Genomic DNA, 27,330 nt, shown 5'->3' on the forward strand with positions numbered 1-27,330 from the left:
AAATTATGACTACTAGTTCAATTTTAAGTAAGATGTAGACGGTAGGGGAACTGGGGAACCAAGACAAAACACAATTCCAAGACAACGTCCAATATTGTGTTAAATACAGTTCCAGAACTTCTTAGTTCGTCTGCTGATTAATGCTTCATACTTACTGACTGTTGATTTCATTTCATCTTGTTTATATATTGATCGAGACTATTTATTTACTTTTTTTAAAAGGATGCTGGTTTCATTACTTACCGAAAATATAAACAAACCTTTGTCATATCAACAATATATCAATTATGATAACAAATACACAGATTTCAGTCAACTGAATTTAAAGCAAAACAAATTCCTGGAACATTTAAAATGATTCTATTCAAAATACAATATAGGGAATTCAATCTTATATGTTAAGGTAATTAAAACACTGTTTAAAATATATAAAGTAGGTATTTATTTATCTAAACTTGCTTTAACATTCCAGTAGTCACAGAAAGTACACTTTATTAGCCACTTTAAAATTCAACATAGTTAAATCTTGAACTTAGATCGTGGGACATTGACTTCTATTTCATTTTCATTTATTCATGCTAAGTCACATAGGAATACATAAATATACACGTGACATGATATGTATAGATGGTCAAGCAAAGAAAAAGGCGCGAAATTCAAATTTTCTATGGGACGATATCCTTTCGCGCCTACATTTTTCAAATTTGCCGCCTTTTTCTACTGACAAGATCTGCTTGACCCAGTATATATGATGATGTATGTTGTCGATGTTTAATGGGTTGATGTTGGTGTAAGCCGTATTGGATAATTGGACTCAAGTACTGTATATTTATCAATGATGTCGACGTTTGTTGTCCTAGAATTTAATAGGTTTCTTTCCCTTCATGCAAGCTGAGAAGCCCTCGCCCAGCCCAGCTTCAGCCACAGCCTCGGCCAACTCCTCCTCAGTAGGCGGCGTCCCGCTGTACCGAGCCGAGAGCGACACCGCCCCGACGTGGCAGTCCATCATGATCAGGAACTTGCCGTCGCGGATCAGCTTCAGCTGGAACTTGAGGAGCGGCACGCTGGCTGGGTGCGGCAGCATCTCGACTGAAAAACAGAGGGATTAAGACTATGGTCAAAAAAAGTGAGAGACGTTGAAGAGATATATTATCCTGAATAAACCAAACTGAAACTAATATTTTATGAGAGCATTACTCGCACATACAGACGTTAAGAGCTTGGATTCTTTGTCAAATGTGTTGAAGCCATATGATTGAAGAAGGAATTAAGTTAAAGCAAAGAGAAAGAAAACGTACTATTTCTATAAACCTTCGTAGTCAAAATATCCCTGAGGAGGCCTGCAAGTCAGAACTATCCTTGTTAAATTTTGCATATGTTTGGAGCTTATTTAAACATACAATGGTTTTTTTACCCTATCACTATGACCATAATAAGGGTCGGTTTAAAACTGCAGCCAAAGCACGGTTGACTTACCTAGACGCCAATTCAAACGTACATTTGACATCAAAATGATATTTTTTGAGGAGGCAAACAAGCAGACGAATCGCCTAATGGTAAGCAATTATCGTCCAGAGGCAAAAACATCATTTTGATGTCAAAACGTAAGTTTGAATTGCCCTCCTGGTATACCAAACTACCTCCACCAAATCCACCACTTCCTCGAGCAAATTCCATCAAGCAGTGAGGGCAACAATGGATCGAGACCGATGGAGACAGCTGATCAAGGATGTGAAACATAGTGACCACGATCCTCAGGAATGAGGGAACGACTGAAGAGAGAGAGATACCAAACTACACTAATTTTATGGCACTCACTAGCTCGTTGTGAGATGTTCGGTATGCCGATAAATTTGCCAGCGGGCCCAGGCTCAGCTAACAGCAGCATCTGATGGTTAAAGTAGCCCATGGTCACCAGCAGGGTAGCCGCCTCCCACACTGGCTGCGTCTCTAAGTGCTTGTTCATGTCGGAATAGAAGCGGTTGATGATCTGTGTGAAACCAAAATTGGACTGAAGTTAAGTAGGCGAATAAAACCCACATAGAACCCAATCCCCAGCAGATAAAGTTGCCTGTTTGACAATTCGGCTCTTCTCCTGTACCTAATTTAATTATTCTTATCCTACAGCATTTGAACAGAATTTTCGACGACGCGCATCAAGAATGGTAATTGTATTGAATAACAACTATAATACGCTATACCAGAGTTCACCAATTACTTTCTTCAGGGGTCCGGTTCTTAAACTAAAATGACCATCGCGGTCCGTTTCTTCTTGAGTTTATTAAATAGGCAAAAATATTAAATAGGTCGGCCATCCGCCATTTGGTGACCCCTGCGGCATACAAATATAAAAATACTACCCCGCCGCATCAAAGAAATTTTCGGGTGAAACGCAGCAGCATAGCATTGCAGGGTAGCGGCATGTCGTCTCCTAACCGTAATATTATATCTACCACAGAGGAAAAACACTACGTTCTTCATTTCCACCTTAGTGTTTACACCAATTAGATCTTCTGCAGTTATTTATTTAACACAGTCGGCAGCGCTACTCTTTTCATCTGTTTAAATAGTGCTGTGTATGTACTTACCATTGGATTAACAGTTTTGAACGTCATATCAAGGCATCCAAAGGACAATCTCAAATTCCAAGTGTAGTATATCCGCCATTTTGTCTTGATCACCATTTCAGGGTCGAACAGTGCATTCATTCCAAAACGCGCACACAAAGCCTCATTCTGTTTTAGGTCACCATAGCGGTCATCACAGATGCACAGTTTAATGACAGTGATTAATACCGCTATACACGTTCGTATACTCATGGTGATTGGTTGGGGCTAAGTGGCTGTTCTGTTTTATAAAGATCACAGGTAGGTACTGTTCCATAATATGTCATAGGTAGGTATATGTAACGTTAAGCCATGTCCACACAGTCGATTTTTGTCACAGTTAGTCTTTCCGCTTAGATTTATAAGGTACCTTGTCGTGTTCTGACATATTAGTTAGCAATTGTAGCAAAAAAAAAAAAAAAACAATTTTTTAAAGAAGCTAGAATGTTAATTTTTTTTCGAAGTCTGAAGCAAGGTAGATTATTACTACAATTTAGTAGCTGTACATTGCATACTCAGCATTTATGGGGCCTAAACCTCAAACCATCACCAACCAAAACCATCTAAAAATAAATATAGTTTAGTTTTTTTTTTATGCTACATTTTTATGTGTAGTTTCAGTCTGAGCCTACCTTTAGAGTATGTTTTGGTCCTTTGTTTCATTCTTCCCAGGGTGGTGTGCTATGAGAATGATTGATTTATCAACAAATGTACCAACTGTGTAACTTAGTTTTCTATGTCCATGTCCGGAGAAACAATAGGACATTGCCGGTATGAGTTGACATCGGTACCGGTAATACTAGAGTGATTCTCAAGAAAGTGGCATCGACAGGTTAAAGTTAATGAAAAATATTTTTTTGTATTTTTTTTACTTTTAAGAATGAAAAATATGTTTTACTACTTAAGTACCCCAAAGTTTCAAAAGGGAACGGAAAATGAAGAAGTTGTTTTCAAGATTTACAATAACCTATACATTGAACACAGGTTAAAGTTAAGCAGATTACAGTGAAAAATACACTCATTTTTATTTTTTCCCTTGAACGGATAATAATACTTATGTCTCACTTTTGGCATAGATGAATAAACCTTCATACAATATTAAAATGATATTATTACATTAGACCCCATACCAAATTCTTAAAATAATCGAGACAAGTTAAAGTTAACATTCCGTTACAAAACACCAGATGTCTGCCTTTAACCACGTGTCTCTACAAAACTACGACACTTGGGTCATGATGGTACCCTACGGTGGTTACCTTGATACTTACCTAATATTTTGCCATAGTTATGATCTAAATAAATTTTTCTGTGTATGAGTCAGATGCAATACCGCGCATGTACGGGTTGGTACGGGTTAACAGTGAAAATATCCTTGGACAAACTTCGTGCGTAAATATTGTTGTAAAAAATATATATATCGGGTGGAACAGAACGAAGGACTTTTACGCAAACGTGGAATTGTTTAGGCTACGTACTTTATTTTTCACTTATTAATCACGTTAATAATTCTAACGGTTTTTAAGATACAGTCTGTTAAACATTAGAGCAAAAATCTGTATGCTTCAACCCTAGCAAATAGATCCTATTGAATGACATGACATGTGCCAATTTAAAATGTAAATATCTTTGTAGGGTTGTTACGGATATAAAAATATTACATTTTAATGATTTTGTTTTACTTTTTAATCCTGCTTTACGATTATAATAACTCGATTGTAGATCACTTAGATAACACTATCCTTTCAGCTCAGTCTCTAGAAATGTTCCACCCTGTATAAGGCCTGTTCAAAGTACATTTTAAAAGGTATTGTTTATGTTATTATATAGCATGATATTTTATTTACATAAATTGATGCTTATAAAATCTAAAGAACTAAAACTGGAAGAGCGATGCTTTTGGACAAGACAGGTTACAGTGAAAAGTGCTACTCTTTATTTTTTATAAATATAAGTATTAAATTTAAATAAAAATAATGACTTGGCCTCGATAAACATTGTTTTAGTTTATCTAGATACATTTTTAGGGTTCCGTACCCAAAGGGTAAAACGGGACCCTATTACTAAGACTTCGCTGTCCGTCCGTCCGTCCGTCCGTCTGTCACCAGGCTGTATCTCACGAACCGTGATAGCTAGACAGTTGAAATTTTCACAGATGATGTATTTCTGTTGCCGCTATAACAACAAATACTAATAAAAACAGAATAAAATAAAGATTTAAATGGGGCTCCCATACAACAAACGTGATTTTTGACCAAAGTTAAGCAACGTCGGGAGTGGTCAGTATTTGGATGGGTGACCGTTTTTTTTTTTGCTTTTTTTTTTGTTTTTTTTTTGCATTATGGTACGGAACCCTTCGTGCGCGAGTCCTACTCGTACTTGCCCGGTTTTTGTTTCATATGAAAAAGAGCAAATAAATATACATTCAATTCAAAAACTCGATGACAGGTTAAGATGCCACTATTTTGAGAAACACTCACTACCGAGTGCTCGCCACTGTCCCAGTACTCATTAGTAATGGAGGTGACAACAGGGTGTCAACTATTGTGCATTAGCATTTCGAGCACTGGAGCTACCAATTTAAGGATTCTACCTGCGCAAAGATATTCTAGAACAGTATGTACCTAGAATGGACCTAATGGCTCCTCTTCACGTTGGGCCAACGCCAACGCCAACGAGGGACGCATTAATGCGTTAGAGGGAGCAAGTGATATTGCTATCTCATTCTACCGCATGGATGCGTCCCTTGTTGGCGTTGGAGTTGGCCCAACGTGAAGAGGAGCCTTTATATGTACCTGGATGTTAGCCAATCAATCGAGCGTCCGCTATTGGACTAAAAATGTTATTCTCAAATAATAAAGGAAATAAAAAACACGTATACGTACTAAGAATGGGCCTGTGTCATAGTGGAATGCTTTTCATCAAACAACTAGCCCATACAGAAGGCAACTAGATCCACTGTCTCAGAAAGATCCTTTGTTTTGCTAAATATATTTTGGTTTTAAACAAATGAGCATACATACAATACAATAAAGTACTGCAACGAGAGCGTTGTGTGTCTGGTTTCATGCGATTGGTATCTTTACTATCTTTGGCGGTTACAGGGCGAAATTGGTGGGAGGAATATATTTACCGACTCAGTGACGATGTAGTAGAACCAGTATACGAATAAACAAAGAAAAATTTGTGATGTACCTAGGTAGGCCCGCCAATCATTCCCGAAACAAATAGCTGAAAATAGGTACATATGGAAAGTTCTATTACGACACAACATCCCTACAGCTGAAAAACAAAAAGTCGCAAGCTCGCACAGAATTCAAAAACCAATTAAAATTTCAGAAAACTCTCCCCGATTCCCGGTTCTGTATTCCGCCCAGCTTCCAGTAACAGTGACCTTCAAAGTCACATAGTCGTTAGATTTCTTGTCATACCTACTGATATTTCTGAATTGGTCATGGTTTTCCTGAATTGCTCAGGAAAACCTAAACGCAGAGAGCTGCGTTAGGATAGCAAAGCGATCACATGATCAGCAAACCAGGCGCGTATTAACTTTTATAATGCAGTTCTGCCGATTTGATATTGATCTCAGTGTAAATTGTACCTAAATTGAGACGTTTAACTTCAAACTCGGGTAAATCCATGTGTCAGATTATGCGGTTTTGGTATTTAAGAAAAGGTAATAGGGTAGATATTTGCTGAGAGGATCGACTGGATTTACCCTAGCTCGAAGTTAAGCGACACAATTGTACCTAGGTAAATTCAAGTGAAATAATAGCAAATCAAGATCATTATTTATTTACTTATATATAAAACTGGAATGCGCTTCCAAGTTTTGGGCACCGGCTCTCATTTGTAGCGGGGGCGGTCCGCCACCGATGCGTATCATCGGCATGTGGAATTGGTAGGCGGAATATTATTACTGGCCAGTGACAGTGTATGACGAACGACCAACGCCCAGCGCAATTAAAATAGAAATTATAAAAACTTACGGTAGTAGGCTTTTGTTTTTGACTATGTTCTGTTCGTTGTTTTTGAAAATCTGGCGAGGTTGGCACTAGCGCATCCAATATCGGACGATTCTCAAATACCGGTGTTGAAATCCGATATTGGCCTTAAATACCGGAACTCCGGAATTAATACCAGTATTTAAGATGATTCACTAATGTTTTTAAGGTACAATCAGCCAAATAGTCAGCCGTAGCTTTTTTCATATTTTTTTACAGTTCTTGTCGTAATTTCATAATTTTCTTTTAAATAAAACTGAAAAATTGCAATAGGTACCCTTAATTCCGATATTTCGATATTGATCCTTTTCAATTCCGGTATTGAATTATCGTAAAAATCGGTTAGATATTCCGGTATATCGGGATTCCTGAATTCCGGTAATCATGTCCTAGTTAGCACTGGCAGCTGCTGATATGTTTTGTGACACCGCGTCTAACTGCCCGATTCGAACTTTAAGATACGTCAATTAATAGATTTAGAAACGATATGGATTAGATATTTATTTATTTATGTTAGGAGAACCAACAGCTTTAAAACTTACAATAGACAACAAGATTAAAGCAGGAACTCACAGGTAGTTACAAAGTATTAAATTTTCACATATGTCACATCTAATCCATATCGTTTCTTAGATCTATTAATTGACGTATCTAGTTCGAATCGGGCAGTAAGAGACACATTATGTACAACATCATTGGCATTATAGGTAGGTACCTGTATTTTCCAAAAAATTACAAATAATAGTTTAGGTTCTTCTAGATAGTAAATAGGCATAAATGTACGTAGGTATCATAACAAACTAGTAATTAATAGCTAAAAGTTTGAGATTAAGGATTGTTTATACTGTAGACAAAGTAGGTAAAATAAGTCAACTTTTCGTAATCGAATTTGTTCCATATAATAATATGAATTTACTTCAATTTTATATTTACGAGTAGGTAGGGTACCTACACAACACAACTACAAAAAGTAGAGTCCTAGGCAGTTTTATTGCTACCTATAGTAACATTAATAATACATTAAGCCTTTTTATTATCATTAAATGACATTTAGAAGTTCTTTTTATCGTAGATCTCACACCCTTTATATAAAACAACATCTACACTTAATATTAAACCTTATCAATAATATCGATCTCGTATTCAGACCAGGTTCCATTTATTACTTGTATTTTATTAATTAGTAGTCATTATTATGTGTCCCGCTGTCTCTCCGAGTAATTAGTATAAGTTTACTATAACACAATAATGTGTTAGTGACGTGTGAAGTGCACATAAATAATATAAATATGGCATTAGTTTGTTCCTAGCTTATATTGATACACCTGTAAATAATGTTTTTTTGCATATTTCTACCAATATTTATTATGCAGTTTTCTTATAGTTAATAGGCGTAAGCCGTTTTTATATTATTTACGCTTGATTGTTTTTTTTTGATCGAGCGAGAGCAAAGGTCCCCGTTTCAGCTTTAGTAAAAATGGTTTCATATATCCGGCTGTCCGACCATTCTCCTTTATAGGTCGCATTTCTCAACCGATTCTCATAACATTTTATAACGTTTTATAACGGTAATTAGATATATAGATTTTATTGTGGATTCAGTTCTTGATGTTTTTCTAAAATGGCTGAGCCATGGGGGTTTGTGAGGTACAAGCTTACAGAGCAGGATACCTACTGTATAAGAACACATTATTTTTAACATAAACATTTTTTTATTTTAACTACACAAATTGTAAGATTTATGCCATTATAATAATGTTTATCCATTTTAGAATACATATTATTATTTAGTCAATTTGTGTAAAAATGTCCTATAATATTTATATTTATATTTATTATTATTTATTTATATTACCGCATTTTTTTAAATTGCATGCTCAAGCAATTGCGCAGTGTGAAAGGGGCTTTAACTGGCTTATCAGAAAAGTAGCTATATTTTGACTGTGGCGGGCGGGCAACATTACAGCTGCCACATTGCATTCGTGTTGAACTAGGCAGCAATAATTTACAAGCACCCCGCTTACGAAAAGGGAAATTTATCTAAAAGTTCTTAAACCCATATTAAATATATTAAGAACGGGTCACTCACGTATTTTAAGTCGAAAAAGTAATTGTAAGTCTGTGTCTCACGGAAGTTTTGTTATTAAAATTCTAAAACCCAGTAGCCTACCGGTAAGAGCGTGTAACTTTTAATCAGGAGACCGCGGGTTCAAACCCCGACTAGTATTACGATTTGATACGAGTACGAGGACCGATCTAAAATGTATAGCTACTCCAGCTCTACTCATGTGATTTAAGTAGTAAGTTGATACAACGCTTGGAAGATGAGGACCCTTTTTCAGTTGCGTCCACATTTACGACCTGTAGATACCTACTCATGTAAATTAAAAAATATCTGGGAGACCGAGCTTTGCTCGGAAAACATATAAAAACTCGAAAATGCGCGTTTTCCCAGAGATAAGACCTAGCTAGATCGATTTATCGCCCCCTAAAACACCCATATAGGAAATTTCATCGTAATCGTTAGAGCCGTTTTCGAGATTCCCGATAGATTATGCAGCAGTCAAATATTACAATCACATCCCGAACTATATAAAGGCAGAAGAAAGAGACACGGCATATGCAAAAAAGTTGAAATCGTTCCTTACAGAAAAAGCGTACTACTCTGTCACAGAATTCCTTAATGATAGTTTTCTTAAGTAAATTAATATCAATAATTTGTATACATTTAATTTTAAGGCTTGTTTGTGTTCCTTAATAATTTGGTTGATACTTAGCTTAAGAAAATGCTTGCAACACCCTTCTGGGGTCCATGAGAAACTTTTATACTTTTGTATTTTTTGTAACAACTGCTTACCATGGTGCAATAAACGATATTATGATTATGATTATTATATATATAAATAAACAAGAATTGCTCGTTTAAAGGTATTAATAATTAGATAGATATGTACGAAAATTGAGTTCTAAAGTCATAGCCGCTAGGCCACCAACGCTTAGCTACGTAGCGTTTATAGTGACCGCAGGCTTCGCAACTTGTATTAGGCACAGGCGTTCCCTAGATTTATGGACAATTAAATACTTGCCACTAGCGCTGCCCAGTTTTTAATTACTTACTTATTTCTGCCTAAGTGTAGTTATGATTTAATTATGTCAAAGAATAGAGTGGAAAGTCTTTCTACTGAACTAGAAGAATCTAAAGTAGGTATATGTAGGTACTTTGAATTAGAAAGAACTTCGCAAAAGTAAGGTATGATGATTTTTTATCGGAGACTACGCAGCAAGATAACGAAAAAAAAATTGTATTGCCCGAAGCGGTGAATTAGTTCCATTTTGGCTTTAATATAAAAAAATAGTTGTATCGCTCGCAAACGTAGGTACCTATTTGCATGGTAAAAATTTGATAACGAAATAAACTCAACTGTTACGATTGTTATAATGATGCATAAAGTGCAGTTTACACAATCAGAAGATGAAGAAGAATGGAATTTTCTAGAATTTTACAAAATCGAGTTATAATAAATTGTGCTGTGAGGTATTACTGAATAAACTTTTTAATAGAGTGTGATGTTTCTTTAACCGTTTTGTAATCATAATTATTATGTACTTACGTTTGAAAATTATCTAATCTGAAAAATGCAGTCAGGTTCCTTTCCTTGTTGAACTATGAATTATTTAATTCGCTTGTAATAAAGTTTTTATTTGGAATGGAAACTATGTAGGTATTTTTATATAATATGTAGCTTAAGGCATGGCACAATATGGTAAACTGGTCTCCCGCGATACAGGCCTGGCCTAGTGCGGGGACTCTGCAATTTCTGCATGTATACGCACTGCTAATGCGCATTACTATTAATACTATTAATATTTCTGTGTAACTTTTCTTTTTCTGTGCAATAAAGAAAATGTTATCTTATATAATCTTATCTTTTATCAGTTCCTTGGAACTACTGAAATTGACTTTGAATTTTACATGGAATACCAAAATATTCCCACATTTTCCTATACATTTCACGCACATTGTTATCCTAAATCCTAAACGAATTCTTCATTTCTAGATTTTTGTAAACAATAGCTTTTGTAATCATTCTCTGTAGAAAACCCTACGTAGGGCTGTCACTTGCACGACCGCCGGTTCTCCAGGGTTGTGCCAAACTTTTAATACAATTCCTGATTGTTAGGTGAACATGTGTAATTGTAAATGGTTTGTGGTTATTTTAGGGAAACATTGCTTAAGGATTAGCTCGAGAAAGTTTTCTGATATGGGTTTGTATCCACGTTGACTTGAAGGTATTGAAATATTAAATTTAATTAATTAATTAGTCACGAACGATCTAGTAAGGATAATTAAAACAGAGAGAATGTTTGGTACAGTGTTGGTTCCAAAGGGCCCAACTGACAGGATAGATTTGGCACACTGAGGATATGTAGGTAAAGCCAGGAAAAAACGGTTTTCACCGTGTATAACAGTGGTGGGCAAACTTTCTTCATGGGGGGCCAGAAATTTAGGAAATTTAAGTGGAGGGCCAGAATTGTAGCCAAAATTTTTGTTGATTTGTGATAATCGTGGGCCAATGTCATATAGCCCATATTCTAATTATTTCATATGACCGGTGGCGGGCCGGATAAAATCCATTCGCGGGCCGGAGATGGCCCGCGGGCCGTACTTTGCCCACCACTGGTGTATAATATGGGAAAAATTAACCACCAGTTGCACGAATGCCGGCTTATTTTTAATAAGCAAAGAACAATATAATTAGTTAAACTACAGTAATAATTAATATATAATTATAATTTTATGAGTTTTGTTTCAAGTGGGCAGCCCTGAACGGGTTATCGGCGGTGCAGACGTGACGTCACCGAGGGCTACCACGATTGATATAAATTACTGGATCCAATGTTAATGATTCGGAAAGTGATGGGCCTCTCTTTGCCACACAGAGCAGAGTTATGATTTTCAAAATACAAAAACGGGTCAGTTTGTTTGGAAATTCCATGGAAAGTACCCGTATCCGTTGTTCTTGAGTGTAATAATTGAACTTTTATTGGTTCTATCGTATATCCTATCAAAATAAAGTAGATTATAAAGAAAAAAACACATTTAACTCATTTGCAAGACCGAAGTGATCCCATAAGTGTACAGCGAACAAAGTTTTGTGCGCTACACTAAAAAAAACTTATTTATAATTTGCAATAGGCTGTTAGTCCTGAATTTCATAATTGTACGCTACGTTTTCATTTTCGCCTACTGACTCGATCTGTAAATTAGTTTGCCACTGTCAAGTTTTTAAACCATATATAAAAATACTATAGGCATGAATAGACAAAGATACCTAACGCAATCTTTTGCGAATTTATCTTCACACAATAAGAACACTCTAATAAGAAAACTTATTCACTAGAGACACCAAAAGCCACAGCGCCAGTTATCTCATATCACTTTCGCTAGTTTTCCTTTCACTCCGAATAAGTTGGGAAAACATTTTCGCGGCGCAGTTCGCCCTCCATAATCCTCTACCTGCAGAGATATACCGTACTTACCCCGTGCACCCACTATCATCTATACCTACCAATATTGTGACAACCCTAAAAAAATCCAAACTTAAAATCCACACAATCAAATTTGAACTCCATTTCTTTACATCTAGGTTGGAAATTGCTTGTTTTTCTTTGGTAGTTGTGACGTGTAGATTAGGGTGGGCATCTCCCCACCAAGAGTCTCTCGCGCCCTGCCTCATGCATTTAAATTGCTTCATTACTGAGCTAGATGGCAGACTCCAGGGTTGCCGATCGAGGAAAATGTAGTTTACTGCAAATTTTCTCTTACTTTGTATAATTCCTATGTTAATTAGTGTTGTGACTTAAATAATTACAATGTTTCAGTTCGTTTTCAGTTGTTATTATTGTTGTTTGGTAATTAGAACCATTTATGCAGTGTATGTTTATGAAGATTGCCATGGGTTCGAATCCCAGTAAGATCATTTTATTTGTGTAGGGAAATCATGGAAGTTTTCTATGCAGTATTTAATAAAATGGCATAAATTTTAGGAGACGACATAATGAAAACTACCAAACAACAGATTGTTGACCTACACATTTTTGCATAAAAGTACTGATATTTTTTCGCATATTCCTGTCATAAGTATACAACATTTTCCTTTTTGGGAGTCCGTTGAATAGGTATGTAAAGGACCAGGAATATATATGATCACGCGCCATGTTGCGGAATTTCACTGGAACTATTTTTTTCATACTACTTATATGCTGAACTGTTACCCTATACATGAGAATAACAGCGCCCTCTTGACAATGATCATATTACTGGTCAGGCTTTAGTAGCGTTACTGCTTCAGCTTTGACCTGGGCAATGTCACTCACTGTCAATCTCTTTGGTAAAATTTTGACGGATTAAACGCCTCCTGTCTTCTTCTAATCCGGCATGCGTATTATGGATGGTTTTATCCACATGATAAAAAAACTGTCACTTTTTAACACCGCGGGATAGAAAGTGACGGATACCGTTTTATCACGCTGTCACGTAGACAAGAACAACCATCATATCCGTACCTCACGCGGGCACTGCACGCGGGTCATAAGATAATCTATTGATATAAAATATATATTCATTATAAAAATTCACTGCTAAAACATGTACCTACCTTCCCACAGGCAAGTAAAAATGGCGACCCATCCCAGCCACCTTCACAAGGTACCGGTCACATAATCAGATTGCAGACAATTGCAAACTAATCTAATCGAGCCGACGCAGCCCTGAATCGGCACCCGTTACACACGGTCCGTATCACAGTCGCTTAAAACGGCTCGCCTCAGCGATACCGATACCAGTATAACTCTGAGCTAAGTACAAGAGCGCTTTAAAAATAGTTAGTAATAATTAGTGTCCGACCGAAACCGGATTTCTTGCCGAAACTGAAGATACTATCGGATACTATCGAAAATACAGTTTCGGCGCGGCGAAAGGGTTTTCTCGCCGAAACCGAACCTTCGGCCGAAATATGATTTTCATGCCGAAACCGAATCTTCGGTTAAATATGATTTTCATACCGAAACCGAACCTTCGGTCGGACAGTAATAATACAGAGCACAATTATTGTACAGAATCATCGCTTGCCTTCATCGCACTGACTTAGATCGAGGCAGCATTTATTTTTTCAAGGTTTGTGTCCAAGCAAGGCATATTAAAAACATTGACGTATATCTCAGGACTGGCCTTCCGGGCAATAAGAATGGGGCATGAATGGGGCCAGTACAGCGGTGTGACACCGCCGCTACAACGCGACTGGTTGAGTGTTCATATCACGCGCGCGATTGGTCGCAACTAGTTGCGTTAGACCGAACGATTAATGCCTCGAATTCGTGAGTGACACCGCTGAACAAGTACCATTTTTAGTGCCCGTAAGGCCAGTCCTGAGATATTCGTCAATGATTAAAAAAGAATCCCTATCGCTCTTGCTAATTTGAGTGATAAGCCAAATAGACAAATGAAGTGATTAGATGTTGAAGCCCTCCCTGCTTTCCTGCAGCTCAGCCTTTGGCCTTGTTGAGTCGCTTCAGGTTTTGACCTCCTTCTATCAATTTCCTTTTGTTTATATCGTCCCTTCCACGTTTTCCTTAGTTTCCCTCTCTTATTTCAACCCTCCATATAATGACCAACCATGAATGATATACCAAGAGGTGTCAATGACTACCCTTTGACGGTATCGTCTTGGGTCGTCCCATAATGGATTACGAAATTACGGAATTACGTAATTACGTAATTAAAATGTTGAATTTCGTAACTAATTACGTAATTGACATATCCGTAATTTTGGAAGCCCTAGTCCCATTCGTTTTTCGTCAAGTTCTTAAATTAATCCTATTCTGCTTTCGTCACTCATTCGTCACAATCGTCGGTGGCTTTCAATGTAGAATGAGTGACGAAAGCAGAATAGGACTAATTTAAGAACTTGACGTAAAACGAATGGGACGACCCAAGACGATACCACTTTGACGCGCAACATAACATACTCGTACCTAATACTTAGATGTCCGATATATAATTGTCACGCTATATTTTTTTACTTTTAGGTATATTTAATCAACTCGGATCCAAAACTCAGAGAGCACTTGTCTTATTATACTGGCTTGAAAGTGCGCCGCTCGGTTAGCGCTTGGAACAGCTACGTTTAGGCAGGCACAGGCGAAAAATTCTGCATGCCACGCCACTGACTAAATAACTTACCTAATGAGTTCGAGTTTTTCGACCAAAAAAACCGATATCAAGCCGAATTTCGCCCGCTATTAGGGGGTTAGGATAATCCAATTTGGCGAAATGTTGTTTTCTTAATCAGCGGCCGGCGAGGTCGACAAACGGAATTGTTTTTTCTGTCGTTATGGAGTTGTACTGGCGTATAGGGTCAACAAAGTGTGAAAAATATGGTTATGGCGGTGAATAGGGTATTTGACTACTAGTCAAATCAATTTCTTTTTTCGATCTGTGTAAACGATTTGCTACTATGGAATTTATATGTAACACTAGCATGTGACGTCACGATCAAATTACCTAATACTCTTTATAGTTTTACACGGGTTTTAAAATAGAAATTGTGTCTAAAAATAACTGCTGTCTACGTTTCTCTATTAACCTTCTGGTGCTTTATTTCTTGCAGGGTTTAAAATAATTTATTTTAAATACAGTCAAACACCATATTGCTACATAGGTACAGTACCTACGTACGTTAGAGATAGATATTTAGTTCTCGTATCGTTGGTAAGGTAAACGTCAGAATGTTATTCACGCTATAAAATAAATACGTAGGTAAGATCATTATTGTTCACCTCTATTGCTATTTATGAATTAAATAAAATAGAATATAAAGCTAATTGTAAGTCAGACATAGCGTAGGTACATGTTGGTGCTTATTCTATGCAATGTATTGTAGTACTTAAGTTTTTGGTTTTAAGGTGTATTTGTTACTTAAGTTAGTTTTCTATTGTATGTTGTATGTAGATTTAATAATAAATATCAAACACACCGTTTACCTACAACATATTCTGCTTTTTATGACTATTATTGGCAGATATTTCCATAGGTCTTACAGTCTGTGTTTTGAAAAAGGTACAATAAGATTTTTTGTGCGTTAAAAAATACCGTCGTACCGTCTACCGTCCTGTAGACCCCTTTATGCACATTGTTTAAATAACTCAAATAGAGTTCAAATGTTGTACAATATTCAAAATATGATGCTTGATTTCAAAACCTAAATTGCCAATGTCATTTTAGGCAGCCAAATACCAATATTTCCCGCAAAATATATCAATTTCGACCACAAAATATTTCTATACTTCTCTCGTAACGTATCACACAAATGTCATACTTATCGCATAGGCGACTAATCGCCTCACAATGTATGTTTGTGTATTAGTACCGTAACTACAGGAAAGTTTCCAAAATGCGAAATTACCACATGGAATAGTATCGGAAACTTCTCATATTTTTGTACGAAACTCCCCATTTGCCAAAAAATATTTGTTCCTTGTAAAATATTTCTGAAATTTCCGAGATGAATCACAAGTGTATGTAGCCATTGTAACTAGGTATACTTAGCCATTGTAACTAGAGTTAGAACAAGTTGACTCGTCTGCATGGCATGCAGTGACAAAGTGTGATAATATTATCATTAATGTCAAATATCTATGAAAATCCCCCCTCCCTCCCTTGGTTTTTTTCTAGCTGGTGCAAAGTTAGCTTAAACGGACTCTTATCAGATAGGTTCCGCGAACCAGGTTCGACGTGTTGTTTACGTGTCTCACTTACGTACGAATTTACAAGTGCAACAGAGAGGCAATACGTCGAACGTAGTTCGCGGTAGACTCTCAGGCCTCGTATATTGGACATGCTTGAATACTGGCGGTGTGTGGTAATGCCAAGACTTACCGAACACCCGTTTCGATTGTCTCATACCTACGCCATATATATTAGTGGTCGGCATGCGGCTTGTTAACCACATGCGGCTCTTTTGTACAATTACGGCTCTTTTTGCCTTTAAAAAATAAGATATTTTTAAACTATTACAGACAGCCACTTTAAAAATTATTGGCTGTGATGTGACCACTTGGCGCTGCTGCAGCCATTGTCGGCATGTTGCCGCAAAGAAGGCAACCTGAGGGCCTACCGCGAACCAGGTTCGACGTGTTGCCTCCCTGTCACACTTACGTACGAATTTACAAGTGCGACAGACAGGCAACACGTCGATCGTGGTTCGCGGTAGGCTCTCTGTAGAGAACAGCCGGACAGATGAATATGAAAGTATTCTTGCCCAAGCTGAGACGGAAACCTTCGCTCTCGCCCAGTCAATAAATATTTAATCATTCCTTTGCCTAATGATTAAAGTACCTATGTTTATTTTAAACCAAGATTTCATAAGTTTTAGCAGTTAATTTAACAAGATCAAGCGGCCTGTAATTTGCTCATTTAAGCAAAGTGCTCGGTAGGCTATTCGAATTACAGCTACTGGGCCAACAGTCAGCCATCAGTCGATAATTACCGAAATTCTGGTTAATTAATAATTAAAATTCGGATCGGAACTGAGCTTAACGAGCCGCCAGTCGTATATTCGTTATAGTTTATAGCACCGATGTGATTTTTCTCCAGTCCCACGGATAAATATTTTATGGAATGTGGCTGTTTGAAAATATCGAGCCTGATGAGAAAGTTTGGTGCAAAGTGATAGTTGCAAGATATACAGATGTACCTAGTGCATAATTGTTTTCCATCGTATTTTCTCGGAAACGTTCGTATTTGTCATGCTACTTCAGTCAACCTCAGTACTTTTGTACCGAGACTGGGACTGAAATCAAGCCACGGAAACGTACGAAACGTTCACGAAGCAGAAACGCCTGGAAGGAAATCAGATAACAAAACTAAATATTTGACGGAGGGAGCAATGACTTTTACAGGATGGCGGGTGGGCGTAGTACCTCAATGTATCACTTCACAGCTAAACCAGTATGCTACCAGTGCATGAAATAAACTTTTGGACTTGTTAACCATACTAGTGCCTACTAAAATATCTAGTCGCTATTGGGATGTATTTGGATTGCACTCAAATAAAAGGATCGCATAAAATCGTTCAAGTTTTTATTCAAATCAAGCTAGGCCGGCTCCAACCGTACACCTCTGACCCGAGAAGATTTAATTCCTTCTCAATTGGAGAAGGGTATCCCAATATGGGACCGGCAACAAACTCGGCGGGACACATCTTTTCAAAACAACACTACTTCTCTTTATTTTACAAAGGTAAGCTTCTAATCACACGTAAGAAATCAAAATAACACTTGGAATAAGACACTTAGCTGAATGGTTAAAGAACGTTAGAATCTATACGCTTTCAGAATAATCCTTCAGGTATAAGCCTTCAGGAACGTGGCGAATTAGGCACGAGGTTGGCTAACGTCCGATCACTAACGCGGCTCGATCAATTCTGCTCGAGGAGCCTCACCGCTCCCGCCTTTTAAGTCAAGTAGGCAAACCTGCTCGACCGGCCTACCAACATAACGACAAAAATGCCAACTCGTACCTAACTTCACCCAAGTTACACTACTTGACGTTCCAAAGCCTTCTACCTGTCATCTTAGTTCAACAATACGCCAATAGAGGGCGTTACGAGTACTCTTTACGCAACTTTATGAATTTCGTTACAACCAAGTAATACGTAGCCAAACATTGCTATTCGACTTTATACAGGCGTCTAAAACTATGAACTATAACGCTGCAATACGTCCATCTGGAGTCACGCTCCGACATATATATCAGTAGAAGCAATAGCAGTAGTTTTTTTTAGCATATTAATAGAAGCAGCAGTAGTAGTAGTAATTGTTCGACAAAAAGAAACAAGTCTTTCTTTTTTAAAACCGATATTAAACAAAAAATAATAATTCAATAAGTCAGGTCATGTTAATTCATTAGAGGACAACCGGAGCGTTTTTACTTAGTAGACTTACTTATCTGAAACATGAAAAACACATTAGATCTAAACAGAAAATGTTTCTTTTTTTTTACACTAGTAACGAGCTAAATACATTTGTGTGACATGGCTTCAGCTGTTCGAAAGGATTTTCGAAGCCCGCTGCAACTAATAAATTTCAAAAATATCTACGCACATGTATGTAGTATAAATATTAAGCTTTAGGTCTGTAATTACGTTTAATTATTCCGATTAAGAAACGTATCTACTAACAAAACGACTCTATCACTAAATATTTATGCTATACTAGCAACCCGCCCGGGTTACAAACACACACTACAACGGGTAACAAATTATACACTTAAACCTTCCTTAAGAATCAGTCTATCGATAGGTGAAAACCGCACGAAAATCCGTTCAGGAGTTTTTGAATTTATCGCGAACACAAACAGACAGACGCGGCGGGGGACTTTGTTTTATAAGGTGTAGTGATTTGAAAAAGCCTGTACCCCACAGCACATATTATATTGTGCGTTATTTCTATAAAACTCAACACTCTTTCTAAAATCCATAGCACGTCACAGAAAATCGTCGCGTCATTCCTTGAAATTGCACACAGGAAAACTTAAAGCACTTTTGCAATGGCCGCTCACACGGCCTTTCAGACGTTCACGCTCCACTGCCCAATGGATTCTATTGTATGTATGTTCTATTGTTGACTCAGTTAGCTGTCTATATTTAAACCTTATTACAACGAGATAAGGTCGACGAATGGTCTACTTAATGTGCTGCTGCTTACTGCTTATTGTAACGCTGTGTGTGGCCAGAGTGGTGAAAGTATACTGACAGTAGAAGAGCTTTTGAAACTAGACCGTTTACAACTTGTATGATAACTTGGCGATCTTTAAACGGCAGTGTGCCTATTAGGAACTTGGAAGACCGGGACCATTTACATATTTCATTTATATGTATGTACTTACTTATATATGAAACAAAGTAATGCGGGATGACACTTTGGTTTCCTTCAAGTACTTATAGAGTATTATACTGTATTTAAAATAAATTATTTTACACCATGCATGAAATAAAGCACCAGATAATTATTAGAAAAAACACAGATAGGAGTTATTTTTAAACACAAGTTCTATTGAATTAATCGGATAGAAATATAAAAAGTAGGTGAGTTGACCGTGACGTCCCGATGTAATGTTTACTATAAATTCCATATGAGCAAAACGTTTTGACAGTTCTAAGAAAGGAAGTAACTGATTTGACTAGTAGGAAAATACTCTATTGCAGTGTTAGTGTAGGGTAGGTAGGTAGGTACCTCAACTTAGTCAACTGTATTCTCTTAAAATATGCCACAATCAATCTTGTTATTTGACTCTGAAAGAAAAGTTTTTTTTTTTTTAATACAATTTCAATTAGTTGAGCAAGATTTCCCAGATACGTTTAAGTCGGGGACCGTGCTAAGTTTTCATACCAAGTGCTAAGTAGGTATGTATACGTTACGGGCAACTTGATAAGTCCGGTCACTATGAATAATGCCCGGATTAGTGTGATATTGATATTTTATGTGTTTTCCATTCTGGCCAATTTTTTGCCTTCCTAACGGAATAAATGTTTCTTAAAAAAATAATAAGGAATATTCTCTATCTCAATGAGCAATGAAGTACCTAGTAATGACATAATTTGAATTATATAGGGATGGTATTTAATTTATCTTATTAGGAATCTCTGTCTTATCTCAGGAATCGAAAAGCTGACTAGACCACTGACAGTCATATTGTAATATACATTAACCATAGGGTATTATACTGTATTTAAAATAAATTATTTTACACCATGTATGAAATAAAGCACCAAATAATTATTAGAAAAACACAGATGGGAGTCATTTTTAAACACAAGTTCTATTTAATAAATCGGATAGAAATATAAAAAGTAGGTGAGTTGACCGTGACGTCACGATGTAATGTTTCATATAAATTCCATATTAGCAAAGCGTTTTGACAGTTCTAAAAAAGTAACTGATTTGACTAATAGGAAAATACCCTATTGTCGCCCAATATGGGCAAGCCCAAAATGGGTAATTCTATGATATAATTCCATTATATAATTTAGGAGCCTGTATAAAAACAGATGCATTTACATAACAGTAAAACATCTTGCGTAAAGATTCCTTCCAGATTACGAGTAATCTGAACGAATACTATTAAAGTTCTGAATGGATCATAACTTACTGCGATATTAATCTAAGCGAATCCAGTTAATTCATGCGAACATCCGAACCGAAGCTGCCCCGCCCCGAGCTCAACGAAATTATCAAATTATATTACTTAAATAACACTACAAAGAACTTTTTTCATTCGCAGACGTCAACAATTTGGCCATTTTGCCGCCGATTCCGGCCCGGTGTGGCCACAATGCAAAAATCAGATATCAATAACTACTTATTCGGGATCCAATCAGCCAAAGGTGTCACATTACGATACGGCATTGTGAACGCCTTACCTATGTTTACAAACACAACAGGGGCTTGTCATAATCTGTTTTTGGACGCGTCCTTTCTATTTTTCGGTCGGACAAGTTTGGCGGGATTGTTTTTTTTTTTCGGCGAGGCAAAGGCATGGATTTCAACGCCTCAATGTTGGTTTATCTGCACATAAAGGTGTTTCATGGAAAGGGAAGGTATTTTTTTTTAACTTGCGTGATACGGATAATGGCGGGGTGCGGATAAGGTGGTCTCCATGACTGACAGTTGACATTCTTGATAAGGTTTAAGCTTCAACTAATTTTACTTTCAATGAAACTTGGTAAAAAAAACTTGCTTTGTTAAAGTATTGTATTTTGTGTTTTATTGTCTGATTTGTTTAAAATAGAGGTGTTTAAAGAAACTGCGGTTCCTGACTAGGTAAAATTAAAACAAACAAAATGACTGTAAAAGAAGATTACCTAATAAAATATTACACATATTTTCCCCCACTCCTATAATTACATTCCTCAATTTTAACCTCATCCAAATTTTGAGCTTTTAAATTTGGAACCTTCTTTTATTTCTATAAGAGTTCAAAACTTAGGTACTTGTACAAGTACGCTGGGTCATAGGTACGAGGATGCGTTTTTTTTATTACCTATTAATCAGTATCACAGACCTGTGTGTATTTCTGAAACCTGAATCTCTGATCCTAAATAAAAAAATGCGCAACGCGACGTTCGGTAATCTAACGTAAAATTTAATCGTTCTGCCAACGTAGATTCTGCAGCCCAAATTCCGAAGAAACTGACCTCACACACACTAGGTATGAACGTGTCAAAGTTTATTTTATTGGAATTACATAAAGATCTTAAGACACCGCAGTCTAAGATGTCAGAGCCCTGACGGATCCGTCATGTCTCTCGACTAACATTTTATTCTAATGCAATTCCCACCCGTCCGAAAATTGCAAAACAATACATTCTATACAACAAATACACTGCGCGAAACCTCAAGCGTCAAAAATGCCAACGTTTTTGTCTGCTTAACGTCACTATTCAACTGAAATACAACTCACAACTCTAACTTTCTAATTATAAAGCACAATTTCGATTGTCTTTATTTCCATAGTGTTGTGAAGTGCATCAGATAGTCCGTGCGAATTCGAACCGTAGATTTTACGTTTTATGGTTGATTTTTTAATGTCTTTTTAGTGATGTGTAGTGCAGTGAAGCGTGTACACTGCAGGACAAGGGCTCGGTTTATTTTTTCGTTAATCCGGGTTGGATTAGGCAAAGCTTTGACTGGCAGCCGACGTCAGTTGCACGAGTGGGACTGATACTGGGAATTCGGGAAATGTGTGTGGCTTAGGGCTAGCAAATCCTAGTCGGGCCCCCTGTACTGCCTGACTGTTTTGACAGACCCTCTCTTACCTACGTTTAAGACATTTTAGTACATCCCAAAAGTTCTGACATCTTTAAAAGTAGGTGGGCCTAAATACTTTTTATTGCCTAATCTGAGCATAAAAGTTCCGAATATTTTTTTAAATTAAAATAATAATTAATTAAAGTAGATAACTGGCTGATTGATTCGATATAGTTCGATTCAAAATATATATGTATACCTACATTAGGTACCTCTGCAGCGATGGTTTTAATGAGTTACCTAATTATATTTGTGGCAAATTATATATCAACCCTTCCCTACAAGTCTTTACTTGACTTGAATCCTCAGTAGGTACTGTTTATCTTGCTCCACATGACCTTACCATACAATCCTTACATACATTGTTACCTAACTTAAGCACTTAAAACTTAACTTAAGCGTAGAAAACAACGTTAGGTTTTGGTATTAAGAATAAGCGGCCTAAATAAAAAGCTCACTTTTCAAGTAACTGTCCCCGTGGATGACACGTATACGCTCGGTGACGAACACACGTCTTTTTTCAGCCTTACTTGACTTTCACAATCAAAACGACGTACCTATGTACCATTAAACCGCTATAGAATAATGTTCTATTAAACGTAGATGTTGACTAGGAATGTGCGACCTTGCGGGGCACTTAGTCCGTCAGATGTCGTGTCGGATTCGTCACGGACGCGTTCCCACGCGCTACTCGTCTTGCGGGTGACGCGAGGGATTATGGTCTAGCCGGTAGGGTTGTGCATTAGCAGACATCGGACTTTACAATACGAGGGATGGGCGGTCAAACCCGATAAGTCGTGCAAATGGATTTTTGAAAGAACTATACGTGAAGTGCGTAGAGTTCTAATTTAAGTGACAAAATATCTCGAATTATCGGATTTGACCGCCCATCCCTCAAATTATGTTGGTTTATGTCGGGAGTTCCTATATCGATGAACTCAATTACCTACTACCTACTTATCGATGCTTTTTCCATTTACTAGTGAACTCTCCAAGTTTCTAGCCCTAGGCTAGGGCTGAAACAGTATCACTTTCAGCCCATTTCACAAATAAACAATGGCTTACTTTCAGAGCATTAGAAAGAAAAATAGTATGTACTACGTTGTGGGAGCCTGGATTCAGAAAATCAATACTATATACTGTATTGATGCTACCAAGACATGCTCGCACGATATTCCCGCAAAATAGCATATGAGAATTAGAATCATTACTTTTTTTTTTGGACATTCACACGTCGGTCACACGTTCTTGTTAGAATAATTAATTTATCTAACGATATCGAACTGAGTGGGTTCTTATAAGATTCTAACTAGACATAAAGCAGATACCAAACTTGGTGATAAAATCGTTACAAATACAGGGCTACTCTTTTTTTTAAATATCCCAGTTTACAAAGCTTTAAGAGTGTTGCATTAAAAATATTGAAATCAAGTTGTACAATTCGACTATCCTAATTTAATATGAAGGTAAACTACAAGTATATAATCCTAACCTACAAGTAAATAATCGTCAAAATCGGTCCATTAATATTGTAGTTTTTTTATGTGCCAACCCTATGTCGCTGTCAGCGCGCGCGACGCGACACGACAGTGACAATTCATTCAGGCTACCTGCGCGCGCGCCTAATCCGAGTGACACACAAGTACGAACGAGGCGTGGCAAAGATTATTGCCCGCCCAAGGACAGACAGGCATTAATGCAATAAATCCCAAGCAAAACAGTAGCATACGCCGCCTACAGCATCAGCCGCGTAAGGTGAAGACGCCGGTTCAATTCCGGCCTTGGCCACCGGAGGGCTTGGTCACTTTTTCTGTAAGTATATGACTATTTTCAGTTAATAATTAATATATTTTTCTCCTATATAAGATCGCGGAAAAATACTGACGTGAACATATAAACACAAATCCACAAATCAATATAAGAACATAACACATAAACACAAGTGAAGACCTAGTTACATCATGCAATTATATTTATAACAACCATCATCCTCAACTAGAGTTAGACCAAGAAAAGTCTGCAGCGATTTTGATAGCCCACGCAGTGCAAGTGTTATTTTAAACGTCAAACTTCTATGAAATTATGATGTATAAATAGCACTTGCACTCCATGGGCTATCAAAAGCGCTGCAGACTTTTCTTGGTCTAACTCTAATAATATGAGAACAGAAAACATAGGTTGAAACATCTAACCCCTTACCCTTCTACATCATCGAATCTTTGCGCTCTCGCTGCGTTTATTGAGAATATTTAATATTTATTGGTACGCATTGCTCTAAGTGGATTAAACAAATCCGTCTAGGCGCTGCCTGGCTTGTCCGTGGGTCCCACGGCGATAACGACAACAGGTCCTGTCATAGCCATTGATTTCCCTACTGATTGTTTGTTTTATCAAGTTTCTTTCTTTATCAGAAAAATGGGGCTGTAAAAAAAAATAGTTAATACATAGACAGTTTCCACATGAGACGACAATCGTAATTATTTATACTAATTAAGCAGCTCTACCTGTGACTTTGTGCGTGTAGTTTTCACCCTCTCACACCTTATAGTCCGTGGTGTTCACTTAATTATACGGCAAATGATGATGGAAAATTCAATTCAGGATCAAAAATTCGGTTGGCTCCCCTTCCTAAATTAATCTGTGAGTCAAAAGGAGTAAAAACTGTGCAAAAGGAAATTCCATCATCATCATTTCCCGTAAATCGCACTTTATTGTCGTGAACACCACGGACTATTAGTACTTACCAGTGTTGGCCGAAAATTAATGCGAATTGAAAATGTTGGCCATTAACCATTATAAATTGAACCTTAAACCGTAATAGTCCGTTACGGTTTAAGGTTCAATTTATAATGGTTAATGGCCAACATTTTCAATTCGCATTAACTCCGGAATTAGAATGATCAAATATCTGAATACTTGTTACATGCAGAAACTATTCTGACCAATTCCATCTAAATACATTCAGCCGTTTTTGCTTGCAACAAACATAATATATGTACAGTCACCTGCAATAATATGTTACACAATGAAGGCCGCAAAAATATCTAACACGATCTTATTCGTAGAGCCATAAGAGCGTGTCGCATATTTTTGCGGCGTTCGAAGAGTAACATATTATTGCAGGTGACTGTACGAGTAAATTTAAGCATACAAAAACTTCGGTAGGTATATATACCGGGTGTGGCCTGTAACACGAGCAAATAATTAAAACATAGATTGTACTCCTCAAACTATGACACTTTTGTTCAACAACTTTTAAAAATTATGAATTATTTAGACTCCCTATTTTTCATACAAAATAAATATTATCTTCAATGGACGCCATCGCCACGCCATATCATTGTGATTGACGTTGCTTGTCACGCCTTAAACGTAATAAAATTCGCAATACATTGCGTCTTAGAATAAACTTTAAAGTGTATTAAAAATCAAACCACAAGTTATTTTTAAAAGTCGCTGAACAAATGTTGGTCAGTGTGAGGAGTACAGCCTACAGTTAATTTTTTTGCTCATATTACAGGCCACACCCGGTATACGCAACGTAACATGGAGTAAGACATACGGCTCGATTCGGAAAATGAATTAGATTTCTACTAGACTTCAACAAGTTACGATACGGATAATTTAAAGATATTTCTAAGATAGATATGTCAAATTAGATTTCTGATGAATTAGATTTCTACTAGACTTCAACAAGTTACGATACGGATAATTTAAAGATATTTGTAAGATAGATATGTCAAATTTGACGTTTCCGCGATTCTGGAGGTCCTCTTGAACGATTTCGACAAGTTATGACTTAGATATTCAAGTCACATCTAGTCGATATCTAATGTAGATCTAGTTGATCTCTAAATCGTCTCAAGATCTTGTGATTATCTCGAAATCCGAATAGGCCTGATAGTTATTTAGCATAATAAATGTTTCATAAGCTTAACGTAGGTATATTTTGAAAATGTGTTCGTTTTCCGGATATATACAGACAGATCTCCAGAAATTGCCTTGTCCTATTGTCCGCGTATGCAAAGCTACTTGCCTATTGTCCCGTGTGTAAAGCTACTTCTTTACCTCTTCCCTGGGCTGGTCCGATCATCAGTTCTAAACCGGAAGCGCGGACAATGGCGCATCATTTGAAATTAGTGCGGCCATCAGTGCGCGGGAGTCGATGTAGAGTAACGTACAAGCTGGGAAAACGCCGCGTTTTTACGCTGTGAGGGATTTGTAACGAAACAGGTATAGTCGCACCAAACAAAGTCTGCATCGGATTTGATAGCCCACGCAGTGTAAGTGTTATGTATACGTCATAATTTCATAGAAGTTTGACGTTTAAAATGACACTTGCACTGCGTGGGCTATCAAAATCGCTGCAGACTTTTTACGGTCTGACTATAGAGGCATTTCTAATAAGTCTGCTAATATACCAAAAAATCCAATTTGATGTAGAAAAATACAAATAACAAAAACGCACACTTATTGGGTCATTCTCCTCTCATTCCCCTGGTAATACGCAAATTCCCAAGAGATTCCGCTTATTTGTTCTGGTTGTAGATGGAACTTGGCACGAGTTACACAGTCACCAAAAATGAGATGCTTAAAAGCGGAATTTCCTGGGAATTTTCGAATAGGTATTGCCAGGGAAATGAGATTTTTATAGAATGATCCTTTCACCTACGTACCTAATGAACACAGTTGATGTTAGAGCGTTTATTACTATCGCTGTTGTCTACCTATTCCGTTTGCGATAACCTGCAGTAAACTTTGCTGTAAACTGGTCAAATAAAATATTGAAATTTGATTACTTAGTTAATATTCTTGGTTATAAAGTCAATTTTACCAGATTTTACCAAAACGAA

General features: G+C 37.1%; 1 protein-coding gene across 1 annotated transcript; it reads right to left on the reverse strand.

Annotated features, from left to right (window-relative positions):
- Window positions 1-418: 418 nt before the first annotated feature.
- Window positions 419-2,875, reverse strand: LOC134799793 (uncharacterized). The gene is made up of 3 exons (XM_063772202.1): window positions 2,589-2,875; window positions 1,819-1,990; window positions 419-1,089 (listed from the first exon to the last, which is right to left on the reverse strand). The coding sequence occupies exons 1-3, from the start codon at window positions 2,817-2,819 to the stop codon at window positions 857-859; spliced, it is 636 nt and encodes a 211-aa protein (XP_063628272.1). The 5' UTR covers window positions 2,820-2,875; the 3' UTR covers window positions 419-856.
- Window positions 2,876-27,330: the final 24,455 nt, after the last annotated feature.

This window comes from Cydia splendana, chromosome 19, assembly GCF_910591565.1.
Source record: "Cydia splendana chromosome 19, ilCydSple1.2, whole genome shotgun sequence".
Lineage (NCBI taxonomy): Eukaryota > Metazoa > Arthropoda > Insecta > Lepidoptera > Tortricidae > Cydia > Cydia splendana.

What these genes read in the sequence shown, in the direction of transcription:
- LOC134799793 (XM_063772202.1), bottom strand. Translation starts at nt 2,819, where the DNA reads ATGAGTATACGAACGTGTATAGCGGTATTAATCACTGTCATTAAACTG. An exon ending in TCAAAACTGTTAATCCAATG is followed by an intron (nt 1,991 to 2,588) that starts GTAAGTACATAC and finishes GGTTTCACACAG; the next exon opens with ATCATCAACCGCTTCTATTC. An exon ending in GAACATCTCACAACGAGCTA is followed by an intron (nt 1,090 to 1,818) that starts GTGAGTGCCATA and finishes TCTGTTTTTCAG; the next exon opens with TCGAGATGCTGCCGCACCCA.